This window comes from Xyrauchen texanus, chromosome 13, assembly GCF_025860055.1.
Source record: "Xyrauchen texanus isolate HMW12.3.18 chromosome 13, RBS_HiC_50CHRs, whole genome shotgun sequence".
NCBI lineage: Eukaryota > Metazoa > Chordata > Actinopteri > Cypriniformes > Catostomidae > Xyrauchen > Xyrauchen texanus.
The window spans coordinates 46,279,183-46,303,057 of NC_068288.1; the positions used below are offsets into that span (position 1 = coordinate 46,279,183).

The 23,875-nt window shown below is 39.7% G+C and overlaps 1 protein-coding gene across 1 annotated transcript in view; it reads left to right on the forward strand.

The window, feature by feature from the left end:
* Positions 1-23,486, forward strand: part of igsf8 (immunoglobulin superfamily, member 8) — a 23,873-nt gene extending 387 nt beyond the window's left edge. The window contains exons 2-6 of the mRNA XM_052141718.1: positions 5,742-6,122; positions 8,871-9,323; positions 11,836-12,246; positions 12,473-12,898; positions 13,980-23,486. Of these exons, the coding sequence (XP_051997678.1) occupies positions 5,742-6,122; positions 8,871-9,323; positions 11,836-12,246; positions 12,473-12,898; positions 13,980-14,113 (1,805 nt within the window). The 3' untranslated portion in view covers positions 14,114-23,486. The remainder of the gene's footprint in view (positions 1-5,741; positions 6,123-8,870; positions 9,324-11,835; positions 12,247-12,472; positions 12,899-13,979) is intronic.
* Positions 23,487-23,875: the final 389 nt, after the last annotated feature.

A 23,875-nucleotide genomic window follows, 5' to 3' on the forward strand; every position in this document is an offset into this window, starting at 1 on the left:
CAATATTGTGGTACATTGTATTATTACTAGAGGTAGACCGATATATCAGTTTTACCGATTAATCGGAAACAATATTTGCTTTCAGTTCTCTGCAAAACAATCCTGTGCCTATAGTTGCTAATATTGTTTTATTTATTTTCCCCTTATTATTTTATTCCTGATCTATAAATCCAGTGTTGGGTGAATTACTGTAATTAAATTACTTTTTCCATGAAAAAAGTAAAGTAAGGGATTACTCTGAATTGTTTCTGTAATTTAATTACAGTTATTTCTGATGTAATTGCGTTACATACTGTATAGACTCAAGAACAATTCTATATAAAACAATAGTACTTTTAAAAATCGAAATTTAGCATCTAATTTAACGCAGCCCCCCTTAAATGCTTTGGCTAGTTCATGAATAATTTATTAGATTTTATAGAATTTATTTTATAAAGAACAATTTCACGTCTATCCTTGTATTTTTCATCTGGTCGAGGCTGAGGGCTGGCAGCCACTGGCAGATCACGTGACCTGCCAGTGGCTGGCTGGCAGCTGCCAGTCTGAGCCTGGCATGTCACGTGACCTGCCAGTGGCGGCTCCTGCCAGCCAGCTGAAGATTGAACCCCTGCTGTAACGGTTTTAGAAAGTAATTAGTAATAAGAAATGCATTACTTTTCAGAGTGAGTAATTAGTACAGTAATCTAATTACACTACAAGATGTAATTAGTAGTTAGTAATTAATTATTTACCCAACACTATAAATCTCATCTAGTGAAATATATAGGCCTACATGCAAAACTCTGAATATGTAGGCTATGAAAAGATTTATTTGGTAAATACTTGACCTAGCCAAGTCATTTCAAAATAAGAGTCCCTGCTGTATTTCTGGCCTGCCCTGCGTTATGCACCAAATCTGAATTTTTATGGTTGTTATTGGGATTTTTGGTTGCACAATAAACTGCTTTTGGGGTTTTATTCATTTTGGACTCTTGCATAGTAAGAGTAAATCAATTAAAATAAAACTATTGTCCGATTAATCGGTTATCAGCCTTTTCCAGAACCTTCGCTATCGGCAAAATCCACTATCGGTCGACCTCTAATTATTCCCACGGTATTCTTGGAAGTATGTTGAAGTACTATGTAAATCCCATAATATATGAATATGGTAATCACTACAGAAGTATGTAAAAATAAAAAGTGACATTGCTGTTTTTGGAAATGGTACCATGTTCTTTGGACGTGTTCCACGGAAGTTGCATGTTGTTCCTTGAAGTAGCTTATAATAATTACAGGTGCATGAATATGATAGTCGTTCAGCACCGTGTATAATAAAGAACAATGGGATTACCATTTGAAACGCCACGGTACTTTCTTTATAAGTGCTGTACATGAAGCCACGTGTGACCTTGGAATGAATTAGATATTGAGTCATGTTTGGACATTCATTATTTGACTTTGGCATGTCTTGAATTGTTTCAAGAGTGCTTCTTCATACAGTTTTGTGAGCCTTTCATTTCCTCAAAGCATAATAGTGATGTTGCAGCGTATGCATTAGCTGTACAGCGTTTCAGCTGGCCTGCGGCTCCGGTTGGGCTTAAATTATGAGTCTGATCCGCTTAAAGCTTCTAGTGTTGAGTCATTATGATAGTAGAGTGTGTGTGTGAGTGAGTGCGTGAGTGAGTGAGTGAGTGTGTGAGTGTGTGAGTGCGTGTGTGTGAGGGAGTGAGTGTGTGTGTGTGTGTGAGTGTATGTGTGCGAGTGAGTGTGAGGGAGTGTGTGTGTGTGTGAGTGTATGTGTGTGAGTGAGTGAGTGAGTGAGTGAGTGTGCGTGTGAGTGAGTGTGCGTGCATGTGTGTGAGAGAGTGTGTGTGTGCGTGAGAGTGAGTGAGTGTGTGTGTGTGAGTGAGTGCGCACGTGTGAGTGTGTGCGAGAGTGAGTGTGTGAGTGTATGTGTGCGTGAGTGAGTGAGTGAGAGTGAGTGCGCGCGTGTGAGTGTGTGCGAGAGTGAGTGTGCGTGAGTGAGTGAGTGTGCGTGCGAGTGCGTGCGTGTGAGTGAGAGTGAGTGAGTGTGTGCGAGAGCGAGTGTGCGTGAGTGAGTGAGTGTGCGTGAGTGCGCGCGTGTGAGTGTGTGCGAGAGTGAGTGTGCGTGAGTGTGCGTGCGAGTGCGTGCGTGTGAGTGAGTGAGTGCGTGAGTGAGTGTGCGTGAGTGAGTGTGCGTGAGTGAGTGTGCGTGAGTGAGTGTGCGTGAGTGAGTGTGCGTGAGTGAGTGTGCGTGAGTGAGTGTGCGTGAGTGAGTGTGTGTGCGAGTGCGTGCGTGTGAGAGCGAGTGAGTGTGCGAGTGAGTGTGTGTGAGAGTGAGTGCACGCGTGTGAGTGTGTGCGAGAGTGAGTGAGTGAGTGTGTGAGAGTGAGTGAGTGAGTGTGTGCGAGAGTGAGTGAGTGAGTGTGTGAGAGTGAGTGAGTGTGCGTGAGTGAGTGTGCGTGCGAGTGCGTGCGTGTGAGTGAGTGTGTGTGCGTGAGTGTGCGTGAGTGAGTGTGCGTGAGTGAGTGTGTGTGCGTGTGCGTGAGTGAGAGTGAGTGCGCGCGTGTGAGTGTGTGCGAGAGCGAGTGAGTGTGTGAGAGCGAGTGAGTGTGAGTGTGCGTGAGTGAGTGTGCGTGCGTGTGCGTGCGTGAGTGCGTGCGTGTGAGTGAGCGTGCGTGTGTGTGTGTGTGTGTGTGTGATCACTTCCTGTAAAACTTGCTACCAGCCAGACATTACCTTAGTATACACAGTTTCATCCAAATACCATTATTATTATGACTATATAGGTTTACTGTTATGGATATTAAACTATTAATTAAATCTTCATAAACATTTTGCATGTACATATATACAAATTTAAAACATATAAAATGTAAATAAATAAATTTTTATATAGTAAACATATTAAATTCTTAATAACCTTTTTATATGTATATATTTATGTAATAAAAGTATTAAACTCTATATATATATATATATATATATGTATATATATATATATACACACACACACACACACACACACACAAGTATATTTATTATATACTGTATATATGCTCTGTGTGTGTGTGTGTGTGTATATATATATGTATATATATTAAAGATGGTCACAAGTTACAGAAACTAAAATATACCTTTATTTTGTATCTGTTATTTGTCAACTGCCCCGTAAGTATAATGTTTTGGTAGAAACTATGGTAATTATGGTATATGGTTTGGAGGAACCTCTCAACACCCGTCTTGTTTTTCAAGTTTTGTCAGTTTTGATTAATAGGAGAGGTGACACAACACGCTCTTGTGTCAACAGCATAACAATTGCGTAGTTTATCTTATCTTGTTTGCATGCATTCGTCACCAGTCACAGACGCTCCTGTGGGAAAAACTCTTGTGTTCAATTCAACATTTGACTTAATGCTTTGTAATGAAAATAGGATGAATGTTCAGATAATGAGTGCATATAATTCTCATTTACCGGTACATCTGATTTGCCGCCATTTTTCTTTTTAAAGTCTGTGGTATTGGAAAGTTACTTTAGCCAAATGAGGAAGTAAAATATTTCCCTGACAGGTCTGCTTGGGAAAATGAGTCACCATTGGTTGGAGGGAAATATAGGCCTAGACTGGCAGAATGGGATTACTGTGTGTTATTTGTAAGCCCTTTCATTGGGAAACATATTACAACACACACACACACACACATATGGGGGCTGGGGCACCGGGAGGGTGGGTGAAGGCGGGTTGACATCAATAAATCTACACTTACCCAATTTTGGGAATATGGGGCAATAGGAATGCCTAGACCACATTAGATTATGAATACACCCCCCCCCCCGACTCTCCCCACAAAAAAGAAAAAGCACGATTAATTGGGGACTTTTATCCGTATCGACCAATTTATTAAATTATTGTATCAATATTGGGGGGCTGGGTAGCTCAGCGAGACAGCATGCTGAGTGACTCCAGTCAGGTCTCCTTAGCAACCAAGTTGGCCCGGTTGCTAGGAAGGGTAGAGTCACATGGGGTAACCTCCTCGTGGTCACTATAATGTAGTTCTCGCTCTCAGTGGAGCGTGTGGTGAGTGACTCCAGTCAGGTCTCCTTGGCAACCAAATTGGCCCAGTTGCTAGGGAGGGTAGAGTCACATGGGGTAACCTCCTCGTGGTCGCTATAATGTTTTATGTTGTTGCAGCTTTATGCTAAAATGCTTTAAATTATAATGTTCCCACATCAATCTACACTCCATACCCCGTAATGACAAAGCAAAAAACTGATTTTTGATAACTTTGCAAAGTATTTATTGAAAATAAGTATTCAGACCCTTTGCTGTGACACTTGAGATTTAGCTCAGGCGCATCCCATTTCTCTGGATCATCTTTGAGATGTTTCTACAGTTTGATTGGAGTCCACCTGTGGCACATTCAATTGATTGGACATGATCTGGAAAGGCACACCTGTCTATATAAGGTAATATAGCTGTAAATGCATATCAGAGCAAAAACCAACCCATGAGGTCAAAGGAACTGCCTGCAGAGCTCAGAGACAGGATTGTGTCGTAGCACAGGTCTTGGGAAGGCTACAAAACCTTTTTGGCTGCCTTGAAGGTTCCCAAGAACACAGTGGCCTCCGTAAGTCATAAATGGAAGTTTGGTACAACCAGGACTCTTCCTAGAGCGGGCTGCCCGGCCAAACTGAGCAATCGGAGGAGAACGGCCTTGGTAAGAGATGTGACCAAGAACCCGATGGTCACTCTGGTTGAGCTCCAGAGATCATGTGTGGAGACGGGAGAAACTTGCAGAAGGACGACCATCACTGCAACACTCCACTGATCTGGGCTTTATGGCAGAGTGGCCAGACGGACGCCTCTCCTCAGTGCAAGACATATGAAAGCACCTACAGGACTCTCAGACTGTGAGAAACAAGATTCAATGGTCTGATGAAACACAGATTGAACTGTTTGTCCTCAGTTCCAAGCGTCATGTCTGGAGGAAACCATGCACCGCTCATCACCTGCTCAATACCATCCCAACGGTGCAGCATGGTGGTGGTCGCATCATGCTGTGGGGGTGTATTTCAGCGGCAGGGACTGGGGACTGGTCAGGGTTGAAGGAAAGTTGAACACAGTAAAATACAGAGATATCCTTAATGAACACCTGGTCCAGAGCACTCATGCCCTCAGACTGGGCCACAGGTTCATCTTCCAACAGGACAACGACCCAAAGCACACAGCCAAGACAACACAAGAGTGGCTACGGGACAACTCTGAGACTGTCCTTGAGTGTCCCAGCCAGAGCCCGGACTTGAACCCAATCAAACATCTCTGGAGAGACCTGAAAATGGCTGTCTACCAACGGCCCCATCCAACCTGACAGAGCTTGAGAGGATCTGCAGAGACGAATGGCAGAAAGTCTCCAAATCCAGATGTGCAAAGCTGGTCGCATCATACCCAAAAAGACTTGAAGCTGTAATCGCTGTCAAAGGTGCTTCAACTAAGTACTTAGTTAAGGGTGTGAATACTTATGCCAATCTGGTTTTTGCTTTGTCATTATGGGGTGTGGAGTGTAGATTGATGTGGGAAAAAATGAATGAATAATTGAAAGCATTTTCGCATAAGGGGTCTGAATACTTTCACTACTGTGACTGAGGCGCTCAACACATGATGGCGAGTAGATGACTGTATTTTCATTTTTGGGTGAACTATCCCATAAGTCTCAATTTCTTTTCTTTCTGTTTGACATGTTAGAGTTCCAGTGCTACATGAGTCGTGAGGTCACTCTTCCCGCGGGCCCGCTGTATCGGGTAGCCGGATTCTCACTGTCGCTGCCCTGTGCCGTTTCGGGATACGAAGGTCCAAGGACGCAGGATTTTGAGTGGTACCTCTACCACGATGATGCAGGTGATAGACAGATCGGAGTCGTGTCCACGCGAGACGCTGGATTCCCGTACGGCCTATTTCAGGCGCGTGTGCGGGCGGGCGAAATCCGGGTGGAGAGAGACTCTGGTGACAAAGCCAGACTGGTAATCCAGAGGCTCCGCCCAGAGGATCAGGGCCGGTACGAGTGTTACACGCCCAGTACTGACACCCGCTACCAAGGGAACTACAGTGCATCAGTGGTCGTCAAAGGTAGGTAACTAATAGATGGGCAATGAGAAATTAGGGATGATCATTTTTGTTTTTCTCCCAATCCGATTCCTGAACTCCCAATATGGGCCAATCCCGATCTGATACCAGTGTTGTTGTTTATATTTTATGTTGTGTATATTTATTTATTAAACAAACGCAGCCTTTTCAAGATTCACAAAGCTATTTTATGTCTTCAAGAGACTTTAAATAAAAAGCATGAATTATATGGACTACTTTTATGGGGGTTTTAAGTCATTTTTTGGTAAAAACATAAACTGTGTGTTGCTCATACAGCTGAAGTTTCACTTACTGCCCTCTGGAGTAAACAGGTGGTACTACAAGCATTTCTCAGGAATCTTCCTTATTATGGTGCGATTAATTGCGTAAGTTTTAACCCATTATTTTTATAAAATGAATCTCACTTAATTAACACGTTAAATCAACAGCCCTAATATATATATATATTATTCTTTTATCACTTAATTATTTGTTAGCTTTTTCATTTCATTTGGAGTGCAATTTCAATTTAGAAATTGTATATGATTTAAGTGTAATTAGATTTTTTAATAAATGTATTTAATTTTCAATGAAAAATCACTAAAGCAAGAATATTCACCAATCCATCAGACTGGGGGTTACAGGTGTAATTGTGAAATATATATATGTATATATATATATATATATATATATATATATATATATATATATATATATATATATATATTAGGGCTGTCGATTTAACACGTTATTAAAAATAATGCGTAAAAAAAATGTATGCAATTAATGGCAATGCCATTGTAATGAGGAAGATTCCTGAGAAATGCTTGTAGTACCACCTGTTTACTCCAGAGGGCAGTAAGTGAAACTTCAGCTGTATGAGCAACACACAGTTTATACAGTGAAGAAAACAACCCACAACACAAACATGCGTCACATTCTTGCGTTCAAAACACTTGATGGAGCTTAAATCTGAACTAAGAGATCTCAAGATGTGTTTAAAGATTGAGTATTAAACTATATTTAACTTGACACAGTGACCTAATAATGTATGTTTATGACGCAACACACCCGAGACGCGACACAAGCATGTCTGACGCAGGTGTCCTTAAACAAGCCCTCATAATAAATCTCTGATTGATAAATACACTTGTGTAATGGATTGATGAACTGTGTGTCAATGATTGACTTATGATCAATAATATGGTAATAAACAATACATTGTATTCTAAAGACGATTTTGTCTTATTAATGATGAACTCTTCTGCCACAAGAATGTAATGCATTTTAATTATCTGAATATTTTTGTATATATATATATATATATATATATATATATATATAAATATATAAATATTTTTATATTTAAAGATAACTATGTATCATTATTTCATCATTATATATTGAGAAAAATATACAAATTGAGAAAAATTCATAATTATGAGATAAAAAGTCAAAATAGAGAAAAATTCATAATTATGAGATTAAAAAGTCAAAATTGAGAAAAAAATCATAATTATGAGATTAAAAAGTCAAAAATAGAGAAAAAATCATAATTATGAGATAAAAAGTCAAAATTGAGAAAAAAATCATAATTTTGAGATTAAAAAGTCAAAATTGAGAGAAATTCATAATTATGAGATAAAAAGTCAAAATTGAGAAAAATTCATAATTATGAGATAAAAAGACAAAAATAGAAAAAATTCATAATTATGAGATAAAAAGTCCAAATTGAGAAAAATTCATAATTATGAGATAAAAAGTCAAAAATAGAAAAAATTCATAATTATGAGATAAAAAGTCCAAATTGAGAAAAATTCATAATTATGAGATAAAAAGACAAAAATAGAAAAAATTCATAATTATGAGATAAAAAGTCAAAAATAGAAAAAATTCATAATTATGAGATAAAGTCAAAAATAGAAAAAATTCATAATTATGAGATAAAAAGTCAAAATTGAGAGAAATTCATAATTATGAGATAAAAAGTCCAAATTGAGAAAAATTCATAATTATGAGATAAAAAGACAAAAATAGAAAAAATTCATAATTATGAGATAAAAAGTCCAAATTGAGAGAAATTCATAATTATGAGATAAAAAGTCCAAATTGAGAAAAATTCATAATTATGAGATAAAAAGTCAAAATTTAGATACTAAATCGAAATTATGAGAGCAAGTAAAGTCAAAATTGAGCAAGTAAAAACTGAGATACTAAATTGAAATTATGAGATAAAGTAAAAATTGTCAAATTCATGAGATAAAAATTCATAATTATGGGACAAAAAGTAAAAATGTTTCTATGAAAAGCCACAATAATGAGATATAGTCACAAATATGAGATAAACAGTCTTAATTATGAGGGGCTTCTCAGCAAATATTTGTATATGCGATTAATCGGGACATCATGCAATTAATTCGATAAAAAATTGATTGACAGCCCTAATATACACACACACACACACACACACGTGTATATATATATCGTGACGGAGGGAACAAAACAAATGTATTCACACACATGATATATTTTCCCGGACAGTGAAATACCCGACGGGTAGCGAATGCTCAGATGAAGCCGGTTCTTTGCCAGAGAGATGTTGACAACTGTTGTTCTGATGTTCACATCAACCATCAGAATGGGGAAAAAATTAGATCTCAGTCGTTTGGAGCGTGGCATGATTGTTGGTGTCAGATGTTTGTGCTATAAAATTACTCCGCCGGTGTGAACAGACGTTTCTTCTTTCCGCAGTGATTCCAGACACGCTGCTAATTACACACTCGCGCATTCTGAGCGGCCAACCCGTCATCGAGGGCACAGAACTGCTGCTGACGTGCACTGCGTCCGTCCAGTCAGATGAGCACACTCATGTGTCCGTCAAATTCGGAGTGCGCAGCAGCAAGGGGGCGGAGTCTGTCGGACACAACCTAAGAGAAATCATCGCAATCGACCGCGAGCTACGCGTGACACCCGGCCGCAGCGGATCGTACGAGAAGAGATACAAAGATGGAGAAATCGCTCTGGAGAAGAGGAATGGAGATGGAGGCAGGGATCTGTACGTGCTCAAGATGAGCGCGCTGGCACCAGAGGATTCTGGGTCGTATTTTTGCGAGGCTGCGCAGTGGATCCGAGATCCGCAGGGCAAATGGGAGCGCATCGCACAGAGAACGATGGAGCTTGGCAATCTCACCGTTCAACCACTTGGTGAGTTACACCTCAAATTTAACCCGATCTATTGGTTGATGTCAAATACGTAAAGGTGCTTAAAGGTGCACGCAGTCATTTTATTGTCTTGGCTGTGCTGGATTTGGGCATGGGTGACATGGGCAGCTGCCAGGTTCTAGCTTGCATGTCGCCCATGCCCAAATCCGCCACTGATGCTTCATGTAAAATAAAACTGCTTTTATTAGGCTAATGGTATGACTGAAGGCTAAACTCTAATATGCATAAAATTACTATTGGGTGTACCTTTTAAAAAGCAGCATAACAACATACATTTTGGGATTTTGAAATTTAAGGAAGTGATGCCCTTATCCTGCCTTTAGGCTCTTCTTTAGAAATGCTCTCAGTTTTGTTCAAGATTAAGAAGTGATTGATTTCAATAGTCAAAAATGCATAAATTAACATACAAATAATATGCAAGTTGGCTAGTTTTATTGTGTCACTCACTTATGGCACTTTTCCGCTGCATGTTACGTTTCGACTCTTGCCACTGCAGTTTAGTGCCGCCTCAACGTGGGCGGGATTATAGGCTGATCGTCATAGTTGCGCCGCCTCTACTGCCGTGACATCATCTTAAACGCGACACAAAACAATAAACAATAACGCGAGCACTAGCTGTTAGCGACTAGCTCATTGTGCTGCATAAAGCAGTTGTTGATGGTGATTTTACACAAGTGTAACAGTTAAATTGGTTGTTTTAGAAGCTTTCCAGTAGCTGCGCAACTAAATAAAGTGAAGCTTTCAAGCAGAGTATCGAGTTAAAGTAACAAAACGTACCATCCTCCATCATGGACTCCAACAACGCCGTGACCGAGTCCAGCGCACTCTCCGTCCCATTGCGCGGCGGTTTAGATAGCGTCCATTTGGTCAAACCACTTCCACTTTTCCTTGATGGTTCTGTCGTCACTCAAGTTTATTTAACTTATCGCTGCACTGTTGGTAGGTCCGGTGTTAGCCGTGTGCGGACAACAGCTGCTACACATCCTGAAAGACTTTTTGTTGCGCGTAGTTTCATCTGTCGCTAACGAGTGGACCGTCTGCTCCTCGTTTATTGACCACGGCGTGGTTTTGCGCACAGACGTTTCTTTTCACAATTCGAAAGTCGCGTGAACAAATGATACTGCTATCGCTGTTGCTAACTTTAAAACTAGCGGGTTGATGTCCCGTGTCGAAAATCCAGTGACGCTGCTAGTGACGGTTCTCTCTGACCAATCAGTGATCTGCAGGATTTTGACGTCCCATTTAGTATCGGCTCGGCTCTATTGGAACCTCGACCGAGGTGGTACTAAAAAAGATACCAGGTATCAGGTACTATCCACAGCGGAAAACCCCCAAAAAGCGAGCAGAGTCGAGTCAAGCGGTACCGTGCGGTGGAAAAGCCCAATAATGTGGAGAAAAAATCAGATAACCGATGAATTGGCTGATGTTAAAAATAACTGATGTAGAGGTAAATAAAATCCCAGATAATACTAACCAGAGAGTTACGTGCTGATGAGGCACATTTGCATACCCCTAATTAGTCTATGCATGCCTTTGCTTTAATTCAGAGCATTAGATTATCTAGGCTAAACAAAATAACAAAATATGCATGCTGATATATCCGTCAACCTCTAGTCATTACCATCTGAAAAGCAGCGATTGGCTAAATCACCTGAAACCTGAACACTTTATAAAGCTGCGTTCACTCTGCCAGCAACAAAACGGCCTCATCTCATTCGTTTTCAATGAGAGCTGGCGACTTCTGGCTACACCAGCGACGGCGACCGGATGTGGGCGTGTCCAGCAACAAGACAAAGTTGGGAAATGTTTAACTTTATGCAAATTAAGAGTGACTTTCGGGAGCGACAGCCAATACAAGAGAAGATGCTAGAGCTCACGTGATGCTAATATTTTAATAATAATATTAACCGTAAAGAAACAGCGCTGTTTAGACTCTCCATGCACACACCACTAGCGACCTAACCGCCAGCCGCTGGCGACATGCAGCGACAAAGTAGCTGGCAGTGTGAACGCAGCTTGAGACTTTAATCAGAGTGCCCACTATAAGGATTGGCAATGTTGGTTTAGGTGGCATGCACTGCTTTTATGAGACATGTCTTCCCATTAGGTCTTTATATGCCCACTTCTGCTGTTGTATTTCTGCATGTGTCTGTCTATTCTAAGTGGCATGTGATGCCACATTTACAGAAGTAGTTGAAAGATAAAGCTTCTGCAAAACATGGGGAACAAAATGTTCAAAAAGTAATATGGTGCATTCAGTTCACATCCTGTAGATGAGCATTATTGTGCATGCTGAGCATGTGGTGTTGATTTTAGGAAGCACACAAGAACCCATGGCGTTTGGCATCATTGATGTCAAAATTGGCACGGCACGTCTCGCCAAATCACTTGTGCGTTCCAAGTCTTCTGAAGACACTCTGTTATAAGTTCTACGATACTTTTATGGTGCTTTTTTGTGTGTGCCATTGTGTGTAATAACTGTTTGCTCTCACAGCGGACACGCTGACCTTACGCTCGATACCCGAAGGCGTCATCACGCTGCAGCCCGGCGCTCCTCTGAGCCTCACCTGTCAGGTGTCGGGCGTGGGCGGGTGGAACCGCTCGGCGCAGCTTGTGCAGTGGATGCGGCGCGGGCCGGCAGGGGGTGTGGAGGTGGAGGTGGCGCGCATGGGTCCTGATGGCGTGGTCAGCTGGGGTGATGATGCCAGCAGGGCAGGACGGGGCAGTATGGAGAAGGAGGCCGATGGGCGGTTCTCTCTGAGGCTGTTCTCTGTTCACCCCGCCGACGCAGGACTCTACCGATGCGCCGTGAGCGTGTACGCGGGGCGGCTGACTCCAGGTCCCACGAGTCCTGCCACGATAACACAGCGATCGGAGTGGGTCACCGTTAACCTAAAGACTGAAGGTGAGTGTGGCAGCATTTGCATTACAAAACTGACACGGTAACAAACTTTTCGACCCCCCAAATATGAAGATTTAACGACAGATTTCTATTTTCAATTTTGGTGAGAAAATGTGTGATATGTTAAAGACAACATTAGAGAAATGAAATGATTGCCATTGTACTACAGCCAGAAGAAAATATTAAAATATTATTTCTTCCTAACGTCTGTGTTTGCATGTTCAATCAGAGGTGCGCGTATCTGCCACCATCGAGTTGCCACACCGACCGCTGCTGAAGCGCGGTAGCACGGTTACTCTGCTCTGCAACATCTCCGTGGCAACCACCGTTACGGCCCAGGTGGAGGTACAGTGGCTTCAGAAGCCAGAGGAACCAGAGAGAAAAGACGTGACGATTTCCGAGGACGGCAAAGGTGAAGTCCTCGCATCCGTAACACACGACGGCCTGACGCGAATCTTCAGCAACGGCAGTGATTTGAGCGTCGACCGCGTGTCCGCCGGATGCTACAGGTTGAGGATTTTCTCCGCGCGCGAGGAGGACCAGGGCCACTATCGGTGTCTAGTGGAGGTGTGGTCACAGGATCCGCATGGAGGATGGTACAAAACAGGTGCCAGCACAGAGTCGGCCACCGTACACCTGTACCTGTATGCACAAGGTCAGTTTGAGAGGTTGTGATATATCATTTAATGCATTCATTTAGTGCGATAGATTATATGAAATAGGGCTGGCATGATTATGATATTTGGCTGATGATTAATTGTCTCTTTTAGGGCTTAATTGTGATATAAATTGACATATTTCTTAAGGTGCATGTGTGCTTCATACACCTTAAGAAGTCATTTTTACATATATAACTTTAAATGTATAAATTAAATAATAAAACATTTTGGACTGTTTTAAATGTCAAAATATTTCAAAATAATTAAAATAGGTAAACTGGACATTTACACTGTTTTTGGATATATATATATATATTTATTTTAATTATTTATTTATTTGAACAAATAAAAAATAAAATAAAAAAATATTTTTTTTTATTATTATTTGTTCAAATAAATAAATAAAATAAATGTGTAATATATAAATATACTGTATATTTATATTTATTTATTTTAACAAATAAAAAATGTATATATATATATATATATATATATATATATATATATATATATATATATATATATTTGAACAAATAATTTTTTTTTAAATAATAATTTACACAGTGTGTGTGTGTATGTGTGTATATATATATATATATATATATATATATATATATATATATATATATATATATATATTTTTTTTTTTTTAATTTATTTATTTGAACAAATGTCGAAGCTCCTCCTCCCCTGGCTTTGGCACCAATGTAACAATATGGGGGCAAGGTATGGGCGAGGAGGAGGCAGGAACCGGCTGAACAATCAAAGTAATATTTAATGAAACAAAAAGATGCAAAACACACACGGCAGCTGAGTGTGGCTCTCTCTCTCCCGAACTGCGAATCCGGCTCGGCCCTATCCCTCTCCTCGGCTAATTAGCCGATTTATGTGCCGGCCCCGCCCTCCTCCTCGTCACACATGAATATACCGGCCAATATTGGGCCAGTTTGAGATGATGGTTATCGGCCAGTAATTGTGCCCGCTTGGCACAATTGATTTGATTATAAACATTTTGATTTTGATTGTATGGAATTGTTAGCACTCCACAATGATTTGTTGTTTTATTTTTCTCTGCAGTTGCTGATCTGCTGCTCATACCTCTGGTGATCGGATTGTCGTCGGCGCTGTTCGTGGGCGTGTTCATTATCGCCACCGTGACGTGCTGCTTCATGAACAGACTGGCTAGGCAGCGCTCTCAAATAAGGAAGTAGGCACGAGACTTTCATGCAAAAACCCCTGAGAACATTCAATGACTTGAACGGTGCAAAGAAAAGTGGCTTTTAAAGCTTTTCATCGGACTTGATTTAAACGTGCACTCAGAAATGTCTTGGATTGACATTGTTTCTAACTACTCCACTTTAAAGTTAATATTATGTTGCACAAATGTATTTTGTGCGCTCGCTAACGTCATGTAGACGTTACATGGTGGATGTAAACCTCTCATTTATGGTTAGAAAGTGACTGAATGCAAGCAGAACCAATAATAGAGCCACAGATGTTTGTTTACAGTGGACCGGGGGATTCTATGGGGGGGGGGCATGGGGTGACCACGCCCCTCCCGGACTGAAGCCTTGCCCCACCCACCGACCCAAGCCTTTCCTACTTCCAGAGTAGCAAATAACCTGCCATTGTAGTTAGTTAATCCAATATACTTTATTCTGAATGGGTGAATCTCACTAAGAAATGAGTTGAATTTGACCACAAAATTAAAAGGTAAAAATAAGAAATTTGATTTTGCATGGAGAAAATTATGCCAATTATTTTTGTGTGTGGAAATATTTTCACCCCTAATTTTTGTTACTCTAATACAAAATAAATCTCATTGTCATTGCATTAATATAATAATAATGGAAACCGTTCTGTCCTGGCACCTTTATAATAATAATAATAATTATTATTATTATTATTATTATTATTATTATTAATAATAAAATCAGCATAAATAAATCCACAAATACTACCGCAAGGTATATTGACCAGTGTACTTTACAAAAAAAAATGTGCTTAAAAATGTGAAAATAAAGTAACGCTTTACAATAAGATTCCATTTGTTTACATTAGTTAACATGAACTAACTATGAACAATACTTTTACAGCATTAATTAATCCTGAATAATGTTAACTTCAACATATAATACATTTACAAACAAAAGTTGTAAACGTTAAACCTCATGCACCCTTCGGTCATTTTTGACCAAAATCAAAAAAAAAAAAAACATTATTTATTATATAAAATAAAATAAAACAGCCACAATGCAAAAAAAAACACACATCAAAATGAATTAGGGAGACCAAAACACATCTACAGTGCTGAACACACACACACACACACACACATATTCATCTTCACCAGGGATAAATTCGCTTATTACTTGTTATTCTACTCATTTCAGGTATGCAAAACTGACAAAAATAACCTCAATCAAAATGCAGAACTTGTGACAAAATCTAGAATCATTTTCTCTTCAGCCAGGGATGAATAAGCTCTCTGCAGCCACCTAGTGTTTATACTTGTAATTGCATCTTTATTTTTTTAAATGGACAGCACAGTTTGAACCTTGAGACTTTAAGCTTTAAATGGTACATAATACATGAGGATTGGTTCAAAATTTTAGAAAATATTCATAAGAAAAGTAAGAACCAAAAAGTCAATTTTCAAGGTCAAATAGGTAAAGTAATATATATATATATATGAGGTCTAAATGCACAACTTTAGTGCTATTACATGATTTAATTTAGAGTTGTTATGTTTCTTTCATAACAATTAAAAAAAATTACACACTTATTGTTTCCGGTCACTTTTGACCGGGAACAGCAGTAACATGATTTAATGATGAACAGTGCATAAGGTTTAACATTAGTTAACTCACTATGAACCAACATGAACAATTATATTTTTATCAACTAAAATTAAGAAAGAATAATAAATGCTGTAAACTATATTTAGTTTTATGTAAGTTCATGATACCTGATGCATAAGCTAATGTTAAACGTGCAGTATGTAAGATTCAGAAACTCTTGTTTTTAGTGACACCTGTGGCCGTTAAGTGAACTGCAGCAGCTACCTGTTGCTCGCGCTTGTGCACACACTCCATAGGGATGCGAGCGAGCAATGCCCGAAACAATGATGTAATGTACAAAGAGGCTGAACGTGATTCACCAGCATCATACTGACAGATGAGGTAGCATAATTGAAATAACACCGTTATGATTGTTTTACTACTAACTTTGTACACACATGTATCTCATCAAGCTGGACAACGTTTACCCTCATAGTCATAAGCTCTGCCCAACTTGCATAGTTTGAAAAACGCATGCTCTGAAATTTGAAATACTCCTCCTAGGGGATTAATGTGACAAGCACCAATCGTGGGCAACATCATGCCAAGTCATCGAAGATGCTAAATTGCGAACAGATTTTTTATATTTCAAACGGTGTTGCCATGGCGAGGCAATCAATTAATTGTGAAAAATGAAAGAGGAAGTGCTCGTATCTTCGGCGTGCATTGTGCAATTTAGATCACAATTGACCCGTATGTTTGGCCTTGATTGCTGATCACATTGATGTATCTACTGCGGGTCACGGTCTTAGCGCAGCGCCACCAACTGGCAGCAGGATGTCAGTGTGGCCCTTACAACAGTCTTTGAAAAAAATACATTTACATTTAAACAAAACATTAGACAAAGTTTGTTGTCGCTGTTGAATAGCGGAAGAGAAGCACTGAGGCTCTCAGGAGCGCAAATAAACGTCTACGGGCTTTAATAGGCAACCTAGGAAGTCTGGGAAGGGCTCATGTTTTGAGTTGCGCTACAAGCCGTTCACACATTGGCAAAAAAGGCAAATATTACTTAAAAATTGTTACATACTGCACCTTTAACAAATGGAACCTTAATGTAAAATGTTACTGAAAATAATGTCAATGCAAAAAGTCTTAATGGTCCTAAATATAATATATATTTTTGGGTTTGTTGGTTTTGGTGTGAAATGTGACCTGGATATGCTCTATTTTTCAAGAGAGTCACACGGATACCAAAACACATGTGATTAAAGGGATCAGAACCACTGAGGAACGAGGTCTAATAAGCTACAGTGTTCAGGACAAGTTCAGAGTGGCTGTTTACAGCGTTACCGAAATCAAACAAACCACTCTTGAGAACTGACTGAAGCCAAACCACAGAACTGATAAGACAGGAACTCTTGACACGAGATCTGCTCGCACGCTGTTACGCAAACACGACTAAAGCTTTCAGCCGAGACTCTGTTGGGAATCCACTTAAAATGCTAAAAAAAACTCTCCCAATGCAATTCAGCCATGTAGATGTTTGCCAGGATTTCCCGCTGTACTTCCAGAATCAAAGTGAGATGCGGACCAAATAGTTTCTTATAAAAAGGTCCTATAAAACCTGTATTGATGTCGTTTAATTTTTCACTGAAATGTTGCTGTAACGTGCATCTGGGTCATTCTGCATAAAGGTGATTTTTGTGTCCTGTGTGTAAATAATGACTTCACACTGAATCCAAAAGACTTTTGATATTATATACGATCTCTAAACAACAAGTAAATGTCTCCTTTTATCAGCTTGTGTTTGGTTTGTCCTAAATGTAAGAAATAGTCAACCCTGTTAAATTGATTTTGTGACCGAAGTAATCATATTTAGTCGTTGATCTTGAGATTAGGTTTTCTTTGTCATATGGAATGTTTACAAATTAAAAAAATCACCTTTGGGAAATAAAGTAACATGTTTCATAGAATGACCCGTCTCGTTTGTGTTGGACGAATGATGCAGATTATTCCGCGAGCTTCGTTTTGAGTCACGCCATCGTTGACTTGATTGCTGTGTATGATCATTAAAGTGTCAATGCACTGGATTTCTCTGGGACTGTTTTAAAGTGAACGGCACATTATCATCAGAAAAAGGGATCCAGTGTTTTCTGTACTTACTTACAGGGTTGAGACGCTGAAATCTGATTCATCCTCTTACCATGTGATTAAACGCTGAATGACAGCTGGGGAGAGTAGCGGAATATTCTCTGGATTTTAATCCTCATGTTTACGGTCTGAAACGTCATGCGGATTTGATACTGTTGTCCTGTTGGACACAAAAGCCATTATGATGTGCTGTTTTGATTTCAGTCGCAGCGTTTGCGTTCTGATGATCCGTCTCAAGATGCTTTTTGAATTTGCCTCTGTTCGCTTCATCTTAGTCAACATGAACCGGGTTTGCAACAACTCTTGCACAAGACAAACTAGGGTGAAACAGGATATTTAATGAGGAATAAATGTGGAATGGTTCTTAATTTTATTCACCAGGAATGGATTGGATGATGAAAAGTAGGCTGTGATGTGATGTGATGTGATGAAGCTGTTTAAAACCTATTAAACCTACCTGACCCAAGCAGACGCAGTGAGTGAAATTTCATTGGTCCAAAATATGTTCTGATTGGCTTGTGACCGTGCCGTGTCGGCCAGCGTTTTTGCATCCAGTGTGAATACACAAAAAACACGCTTTTTTTAAGAGGTCGGCCAAAAAGATGGGAAACGGTTATTGTTAAAAGATTACACAAAACGGGGGGTCTCTGAGTATCTCGGCGAGTATTGGCGCTGACTATCACACCTGGAGTCGTGAGTTTGAATCCAGGGCGTGCTGAGTGACACCAGCCAGGTGTCCTTAGCAACCAAATTGGCCCGGTTGCTAGGGAGGGTAGAGTCACATGGGGTAACCTCCTCGTGGTTGCTATAATGTGGTTCTCGCTCTCGGTGGGGCGTGTGCTGAGTGACACCAGCTAGGTCTCCTTAGCAACCAAATTGGTCCGGTTGCTAGGGAGGGTAGTCACATGGGGTAACCTCCTCGTGGTTGCTATAATGTGGTTCTCGCTCTCGGTGGGGCATGTGGTGAGTGACTCCAGTCAGGTCTCCTTAGCAACCAAATTGTCCCGGTTGCTAGGGAGGGTAAAGTCACATGGGGTAACCTCCTCGTGGTTGCTATAATGTGGTTCTCACTCTCGGTGGGGTGTGTAGTGAGTTGTGCACGAATGCGGAGAATAGCGTGAAGCCTCCTTTTAAAACGGACGGTTATCATTGACGGTATTGCATGAATATGAAGACCTTTTATAAAAACCCAAATCAGTTTAATTAAGACAGAATCGGCAACATTTACACGGCATCTTCTAAACTTGCCAAGAAAAATAAAATCTTTAAATTGCGCCTTCCTCGTGCTAAATTCGACTGTCAGTTTTAAAGGTGACATGCAGGTGTTGCGAGCATGTCGGAAGTGCGGCACGGGCGCACGATGCAGACATGTCCGAGCCTGGACCTTTAATTCCGCCGGCAAAGTGGTGTAAGTCTGCTGTCTGGGATTACTTTGGGATTACTATGTTAAAGACCCTCGAGGCACCATCAATGTTGATTGTTACCCAGTCTGTAAAGTTTGTCGCAAAAAAGGATCAACTCGGGTAGGGCTGAGCGATAAAACGTTATCTATATATATCACGATAAAGAAAATCCACGATAAGATATTTACTGCGTGTCGCTAAAACACAAGCAGTTTGGCTTTCTCGGGCTGCGTTTCCACTGGGGCGGCGAAATCCGCTCAAAGGCGCTCACAGCGCTAGGAGAGATCTACCGCTGCCAATCCTACAATCCACCTCGCGAGCGTGACGCTCGGCTTTCATAGGAATGAATTGAAACGCTCTCAGCTTCGCTCACAACGCGCCAGTGGTAACGTAGGGTCAGACTGGATGAACTTGCTAATGCTAGCTGCCTTGCTAACAATTAGGCTACGTCAGACACCGGATTGATTCCATCCGCACCACAAGACTTCAGCGGTTGCGTCCGCTCATCGTCTCTAGTGAAGAGCACGACAGAACAACAGTGATGTGGACGACCGCTCGGATCTTTCTGCGCTGTATTCTTGAATATTGTCCTCTAGCACCAAACATGCATCATTTCTGCCCCGTCCCGCTCCGCTCGCGTCGCCTCTGTTCCCTGCATGTGTGTGGACATGAATCGCCGCATGAGTTAACGTGGTTTCGAAGCAGCTTTTAGACCAAAACGTTTTTCCCTCCTAAATGTATCTTTATTAATCGGCATGTTACGAGACTTTAATAATAAACAAATCCAATAAATCGATTTCGGTTCTAATTCTGTGAACATTCCATTAGATGTCTGGAATGGAAAAGGAAAGACTAAAATTACTAGTTGGTCGACGAGTGTCTCACGTTAATGAAAATATACAAACGTTTTCTAAATGTTCTCTCAGGACACCCCTGAACCCACAGTCACAAGGGCTTCTATGCCCCATAATTGGGTATCTGGACCCTCTGTGCAGTTTTATAGAGACTATTTTGACTGTTTAGAATAAATGTTTTCTTCTTTTCTTCCGTCAACTTTGAAATAAAAAAGAAAGTGCGACGTGTAAATGTATATCGTGATAAATGTCGATATCGAACAATAGGAAAAAGATTCTCGTGATACCAATTTTGGCCATATCGCCCAGCCCTAAACTCAGGCGAGAAAATCCTTAAACCTTAAAGTCGTCATGAAACGGAAGTTACGACCGATTTACGATTTGTGACACATTTCCGAGCGAAACATCGAGCAAGAAAACAATGTGGGGCGGGGATTTGAGGTTTATCCATTGCTTGTTGATTGAATTGTAAAAGATATGGCCGCTGCACTTATATGATCAAACCGACAACATAAACGCACAAGCACATTCTCTCTTTGCTAACGAAGAGGCTGTAGAAGTTGAAAAAGGAGTGAGTAAAAAATAATAATATTTTAACGTTTTATATCACAATACACTAAATATAAAGGAAAAAAACACTTGTGCCGCGCATCACAAGATAAATGCATTCAAAAATGTAAATAAACTCCAAAAGCATCCGAAGCGTTGTATTCATTAATGATCACCGCGGAAAATCTGGCGTGAAATGTTTCGAACCCAACCACGAATTCGCCATTATTCCTCCTCATTCGAAATGTAAATTCGAGACAGCTGACCCGTAAACAAGGAAGTTTGTGTTAAGGAACGATGAAAATACAGCTTGCCATCTTCAACAACATTCGATTGACGCTTCGTTCAACTCTACGCGAGGTAGTGGTATTTATAAGAAAGGGAGCGGGGTTTAAGTGGACTAAATGATTGGAGAAGTCCTGCACACCTCACCAGAGAGAAGTCGTTTCACAGGAAGACTTAAAGATTACGGGGTCAATTTTAAAAATAAATAAATAAATAAAACGTGCTTTGATGAATCGTTCACAATAAGATCAATATCATGCATTTAGAAAATAGGTCGGGTGAATTTTCAATTAATTCCGACATTAAGCACCTTCTCCGTGAGCACCGTTTCACCAAATTTACACATACACAGAATAATAAATTATAGCCCCTGTTGCAACGGGCTGCGATTTAATTAAATAAATATATAGCCTGCTCCCTTTAAAGTTTGTTAGGGCTGCTCTATCCAGTCTATATTAAATTAGAGCATTATTAACAGTGTTTTCAGAGCGGTTCTGTGCTCCACAACTCCCTCTCATGCTTATAGAGTAACAGAAGTGAGTTCGGTTCCGTTTGTTTACATGCGCTAAACGCTTTATTTACACTAAACTGGCGCGTCCTGCGTGAAGCGGTTTTATTATTATCTGCGGAAGCAGCATCTCACTCTCCGTAAGGCACATGTATCATAATAATAACACAGAATACAAGATGGGGTATAATTAAAACATCTTTATTAAATGATTGCTGAGCAAACATCATTAACAGTAACACCTGTGTCCAGAAACATCTCTTCAGTCTCCTGTTTACCTCTCACGAGAGAGCGTGTCGCACTTATTACAGTCCCGGCGGAAACAAGTGAAAGCGGAACTAATATTTCCAACATCCAACACAATGAAAAGGAAGGAACATAATATATAATAAATCTATATCAAATATTTGGTTACTATAATATAATTAATTGCTAAATTAAATATAATAAAATAATGAATACAAATAATTTAATTAAATAGTGACAAACTAACCAAAATCTTTAAATTGAATTTTAATTACACCAATGGGTAATCAGTTCAACTTCAGTTTGACATTAAGCCTCATTCTTTAGGACTGTCTTATATACTGTAAAGAATAGTTTGTATAAGCCTACTAGGCCTAGAATAAAGAGTAACATTTACTAGGTGTGGATGTGGAGGTGAGTGTGAGTGTATGTCTGTCTATGTGTGGCCCTGCGATGGACTGGCGACCTGTCCAGGGTGTCCCCCGCCTTTCGCCCAATGTTAGCTGGGATAGGCTCCAGCCCCCCCGCGACCCTGTACACAGGATAAGCGGTTGACGATGGATGGATGGGTGGATGGATGGTATACTGAATTATTCAATTAATCAACATTATTTTTGACAGCAAAAACTGGTTTTAGCAACAGGGAAATGTAGTTAACAGTGACATTGAGCTGAAAATGTACATGTAACCAGTTTTGACAGAGCTGCTGATAATGAAAGTAAAATGACCAGCATCGATTGATGAGATGAAAATTGGAGATCGGTGTCGGATGTTAAAATCCTGATTGGAGCGTCACTAATATTCAAGTTGACTGTGTTTCAAAAACTAATGATGACTATTATTGTGCTGAGATCCCATCTCAAAATGGACAAAAACAGGTACACGGTGGACGGTAACATTTGGATATGAAGAAGACTTTGTTTCACCTTTTATATATTTATTTGTTTGTGGTTGAACTGAAAAAAAGGTCTGTTTGGTTCTTTTTAAGAGTGCTCAAGTGTGAAAACCCCAGCAGCCCAGAATTGGACAAAATGCCAATAAATAAACTGCAAATGAATAATTATAGTTATTATAAAGTTGGTATTGTTTAGAATTAAACTAAATCACAAATGCTACAAATGACTGAATGCATACAAATGCATTAAGCTGGGCATTAATCATGACACATTATTACAGTTACATTTAATAGATCATAAAATAACAATAATGAAAAATAAACGTGTTTTCTCTATAATAATCTGACTACTGTACATGTTGCAATTTTTGTATTGTTATTATTATTGTTGTTTTACCTGTTTGAGATATTTTTTATTTTTTTCAATTAAAGTCCAAAATCCAATAAAGTTCACGAATTCATTATAACTGCAATATTTCTCTGTTTATCAGACATATTTCATAACCAAATATTAAACTGCTAATAACATCATTAGTGCACCATGATACCGAAATACCGTGGTCATTTTTGTGATGTTTACCATACCGTGAAAATGTCATATTGTCACATCCCTAATGTGCTCTGATGAAATGTGTACAATAATACTGGGAAGATACATTCAGAAACTGAATTAAGAGTTGTAAACAGTCTTTATTCTGTGCATTATATAATCAGTGATGACTCTTGTCAGTGGTTTTAATGTGTACTTCTGTTTTGTGTGAATGGTGCTTCAGGTTTGTGAATAAAAGAAACCCTGAAAAGAGGAGATATTTGTTGTTTGACTGGTGAGAAAGTTGCAGTTATTGTGCGTTACATCTAGTCCTGTGTTTGCTGAGGGTTATTGCAGTTTTAGATGGTGACATCATTACCATCGCAACCTGCCACAAACACAAACAGAAGAAGGAAATGCAAAAACTCGGCACCACATGTTTTGGTTAGATATTAAGTGCTGCCTTTAAATGTGCCTCTGAAGAAGAAACACATTCATTATCGTATCTATGAGGAACAAGATGACTTCAAATATATATATATATATATATACACACAGTATCACAGCGCACATTTACCCACAATTCTCTAATGTTTATAAATCACTAAAAACTGTTTCACCGTGTGAAGTTGCACATCATTTAAATCACATTGACATGATTAAAAAAAAGTCATGTTGATTTTGTAACAAACAGGGAACGGTTCGGATCTACAGAATTTTGATCTGTAACTAAATGGCGCTGCAGGAAAGTTTCATGTTCCTCAAAATTGAGA